The 4,446-nt window shown below is 40.9% G+C and overlaps 2 protein-coding genes across 2 annotated transcripts; one reads left to right on the top strand and one right to left on the bottom strand.

Annotated features, from left to right (window-relative positions):
* Positions 1 to 229: 229 nt before the first annotated feature.
* LOC122065449 lies at positions 230 to 721 on the bottom strand. Its single transcript, XM_042629268.1, has one exon. It carries the CDS (start codon positions 719 to 721, stop codon positions 230 to 232), a length of 492 nt encoding a protein of 163 aa, XP_042485202.1.
* Positions 722 to 2,870: 2,149 nt separating this feature from the next.
* On the top strand, positions 2,871 to 3,590 carry LOC122065447. Its single transcript, XM_042629267.1, has one exon. It carries the CDS (start codon positions 2,871 to 2,873, stop codon positions 3,588 to 3,590), a length of 720 nt encoding a protein of 239 aa, XP_042485201.1.
* The last annotated feature ends 856 nt before the right edge of the window (positions 3,591 to 4,446 follow it).

The following is a 4,446-nucleotide window of genomic DNA, read 5'->3' as shown; positions in this document are numbered from 1 at the left end:
TATAAATCCACTTCAAAACCCTACTTCACCCATGGCATGGCCATCAGAATAATAGAGCTTCGAAGGCAAAAAAGAATTCAACTCTTTAGAAAACTAAGTTACCTTTGGCATAGCCATCAACAAAAATAGAGATATAAAGCTAAGAAATTATAAAAAGCTATAACGAGGTCTAAGCTGCAAATCCCAATCCAAATCAGACAAAATAAAAGAAGGTGATGAACTCCAGGTATTAGAACTTCGTGTTGCTGTTGCATGTTTTTCTAATCTGTCTACCACTGTATTGACTTTGGCAATAGCAATGAACAATGCTCCAAGAGATTTTATCTAGATAGCCTTTGCAGTGCCACCACATTTGCTGAAAACACCAGGGAATGGCTTCCTTCTGAACACAGATGACAACAGCCGGAGAGTCACACTCTATTATCAGATTTTTAATTTCTTTTGCAATTGCACACTTTAGTCCATGGAATAAAGCTGCAAACTCTGCCATGAAATTTGTCCCCACACCTTCATAAAAAGCATAGGCGAATAAACTAGTCCCATTTGTAGCTCTAATAATTTCCCTTGCCCTAGAACACCCTGGATTACCAAGCAAACAACCATCAATGTTCAACTTGAAGGAGTTAAATGGGGGGGCACTCCATTGAAGCTCTAGGATTCGATTTGCCTGAGTTCGTGTAGTGACTACTCCCAAGGTTTTAGCAAGCAAACAATCAGCCATCATTCGAATATTAGTTGGGACTAAAAATGAGAAGTCATAGATGTCCTGTAGAATGGATTTTATTCTCATACCCACTGGAGTATGCAGGTTGTCAAACCTTCTTCTATTTCTTTCACTTGAAATATAATAAGGAATCATAATAGCATAGACATCCAGACATTACCACAAGGCAGCACTCTTCCTTTTCTTTTCCATGATGAGAATAGACTTTCAATCTCTGGAAAACCATACCATATCTGGTTAAAAAAATTCATCATTAAAGACCATAAAGAAGCAGAACACTCACAGTGAATAAAAAGATGCTCAAAATTTTCCACATTTTTACCACAAAGAGAGCACCTCGACACCATAGGGACTGACTTGCTTACAATTTTATTATCAGAAGGAAGAGCTCCATGCATTAATCACCATGCAAAGGTTGATAGGCATGGGTGAAGGCCCTTCAACCAAACCGTACTCCAATACCCTTTGATTTAGCTTTTGTCCCTCAGTCTTTCCCATGCAGAAGGCACTGAGAATTTCCCTGACTCTATCAATGACTAAACCCTTTTGTCCTTCAAAGGAACTAAAGGAAGAGGAATTGATTCAATCTAAGCTGAGGTATATTGAATACTAGCGAACAATTGACCCGTGGCCCGTGGGCCTCAAGGCTTTAAAACGCGATGTGCCATGTTAAGGAGGCTAGAGGTTATTAATTAGACAAATAATCTCTCCCTAGGCGATGTGAAACTAAAATTGGCACACCCTCACCGATCTCCCAAACCCCCTGGTACTTGTCGTATCCTTGGTGGGGACACCTCACCAATCTCCAAGGCGGGTTTGATATTTGCCGTATTTGCCGTATTCTTGGGTGTCACACCCAAGTCCCATTTTCCATCCTTTATATAGTCAGAGACCAGAGCACTACCATTTCCTAGAATATCATCCACCAAGTCTACAATTCTCGATCCTCCCAGCCATCTGTCATACAAAAAATTGACGGAGGGGCCATCTCCAAAGACCCAATCTTTAGATTCCATGACTAAATTTCAAACTTTGCGAAGGCGTATCCTATGGAAAATAACCCACCTTCGGCATTGCCATCAGTAGGCTAAAACCCTATAGGAAACGGACCTATCAAAAGGAAAGAAAAAAGATTACAAAAATCTATACCGAGGACACGTAGAAGCATCCTTGTCTAGCTCCATACTAAGACAACACCAAGTGGAAACAACATTAGAGACATCATACTTCGTAGTAGACTTTGATAGGAAATCTACTATAGTGTTGACTTCACGGTGGCAATGGGTGATTTTTCATTGGATACGACAAAGATAAGAACCCAGATTTCTCCATCTTTGAAGAAAAAACCAGGGCACACAGAGAAATTGTGTAATAGAATACTACTCATCATTGATTTCACCAATTCCACTCTTCCCACAAGAGATAATAGTTTTCCTTTCTAGCTTGCCAGCCTACTTTTGAATTTATCCATGAGTGGAAGAATTAGGTCTTTTTGAGCATGACCTCGAAAGACTTTCAAACCAAGATAGCAAGTGGGAAAATTGTATTTTGGAATGTCAAGAACCTCCTTTATTCTGAGTTTTCTCGCCATCGGGATTGCATTGAGAAAAACCTTGCTTTTATTAAGATTAATCATTTGACCAAAGCACTCTTGATAATCTTCTAAGAAGTTCTTGATATTTTTTATTTCCTTAATATCTGCATTCATGTAGATTAATAAGTCATCAGCATATAAAAGGTGCAATGAGGGCCTGGAATTAGCCTTCACAAAGCCTTTTGCTCCAAGATCCCTAAGGCCTATACATAAAACTTCCTCATCCAGAATAAACAGCATTGGGGATAGGGGTCACCCTGACGAAGACCTCTCCCTACTCCAAAAAAACCCACAGGGTAGTGTGGGGGCTTGATCTAGAGAGCTCCCTTGGTCTTAATGGGTTTCTTGGGGCCTTCTTCAAGAAGTGTTGGGAGATTGTTGGTGTGGATTTTTGTGAGGCGGTGCGTGCTTTTTTTTAGAGGTGGTAAGCTGCCCAATGGGGTGAATAACAGCTTTGTGTGTTAACTTCCGAAGGTGGAAGGGGCAGCATCCTTGGATAAATTTTTTCCCATATGTATGGTGAATTTTTTCTCTAAGGTCCTATCAAAGATAATGGCTGAAAGGTTGTCCAATCTCCTTCCTCACTTGGTATCAGATGAACAATGTGTGGTCCAAAAGGGCAAGATTATTTCAGCTAACATTGGCTTGGCTTCTGAGCTTGCAAACCTACTTCACACATCAGTAAGGGGTAGTGGTATGGGGATAAAGGTGGATGTCCAAAAAGTGTACGACACGATGTCATGGGATTTCCTCTTTGCGGTGTTGAAGAAGTTTGGTTTCTCGGATGTGTGGTTGGGTTGGATATATGAGATTTTGGTGTCTTCCAGAATTTTGGTTTTATTTAATGGTGGGCCTATAGGTTTCATCGATGTAGAGAGGGAATTGAGGCAAGGGGATCCAATCTCGCCTATACTATTCATTCTAGCAGAGGAAGTTCTATGTAGGGGCTTGAATGGTTTACTGAATGAGGGTAAAATAAAAGCTCTCCCTGGGCCAAGAGGGGCGAAAGTTCCTACCCACCTACTCTTTGCCGATGACATCTTTATATTTTTGAATGCTACTGCCAAACATGTCAAATGCTTGCGTGAGTTCCTTCATAAATACCAACTTTTTTCAGGTAAAAAATTCAACTTGGAAAAGAGTAAAATTTTCTTTGGCAAAGTGGCTCTCCACAGGAAGAGGTTTATTGCGGATTTGATTGGAATCCCATCTTGTGCACTGCCAACAAAGTACCTCGAGGTAGAGATTTTAAGGCGCTGTCAAAAAGGATAGATTACTTCCCATGATGGATAAGATCAAGGCGTGTTTACAGGGATGGAGGGGAAAACTGCTATCCATGGTAGGTCATGTGGAATTGATTCGGTCAGTGATTTCAAGTATACCTATTCATAACTTCTTAGTTTATTGGTGGCTTGACTTGGTGATTAAAATTGTGGAGCGATGGACAAGGAACTTCCTATGGTCAGGGGAGATTGACACTGTCAAGAAAATATCGGTGAAATGGGAGGACGTATCTAAACCAAAGGTTGAAGGGGGCCTAGGAATCAGAAGACTAAGGGAGGTGAACTGTACGGGGCTTAGTAAACTTGTGTGGCAAATGAAACATGAAGAGACTGCATTTAGCAATTTTTTGAGAGCGAGGTTCGTCGATGAATGAGGAGGTCTCAAGAAGGGTTATAAATCATCTTCGATATTAAAAGGCATTTCCAAGATGTAGAATTTTGTCTTGGCATCAAAACGATGGATGGTGGGGGATGGGAAGTATATTCTTTTTTGGCATGACAAATGGTTGGGTCCTAACTCAATTGTGGAGCGCTCTACCCTTCCTATGTCTCATTTTCATAAGAACACATGCAAAGTCGTAGACTTTATATTGGATGCTCAGTGGTGTCTTCCACGAGCCTCTTCAGATTTCTTGAAAGATATTCTCAGGGACATAAATAAAATCTCCTTACCATTGGATCAAAAGGATAAATGCTGCTGGTCCAGATCTCCTCTTGGTAATTTCACCACTAAATCGGCTTGGGAGGCGCTCAAGAAAAGAAACCCAAAGGTGAGCTGGGCAAAGGTATTGTGGGGGCATGACTTATTGCCTCATCACTTGGTGTTTGGATGGAGGCTAATGCAT

Source organism: Macadamia integrifolia, unplaced genomic scaffold (genome assembly GCF_013358625.1).
Source record: "Macadamia integrifolia cultivar HAES 741 unplaced genomic scaffold, SCU_Mint_v3 scaffold2021, whole genome shotgun sequence".
Taxonomy (NCBI): Eukaryota; Viridiplantae; Streptophyta; class Magnoliopsida; order Proteales; family Proteaceae; genus Macadamia; species Macadamia integrifolia.
Note: the sequence above shows the minus strand (reverse complement) of the source record. Positions and strands in the feature narration are given on the sequence as shown.

Coding starts and splice junctions, on each gene's coding strand:
- LOC122065449 (XM_042629268.1), bottom strand. CDS start 721: ATGGCTGATTGTTTGCTTGCTAAAACCTTGGGAGTAGTCACTACACGA.
- LOC122065447 (XM_042629267.1), top strand. CDS start 2,871: ATGGCTGAAAGGTTGTCCAATCTCCTTCCTCACTTGGTATCAGATGAA.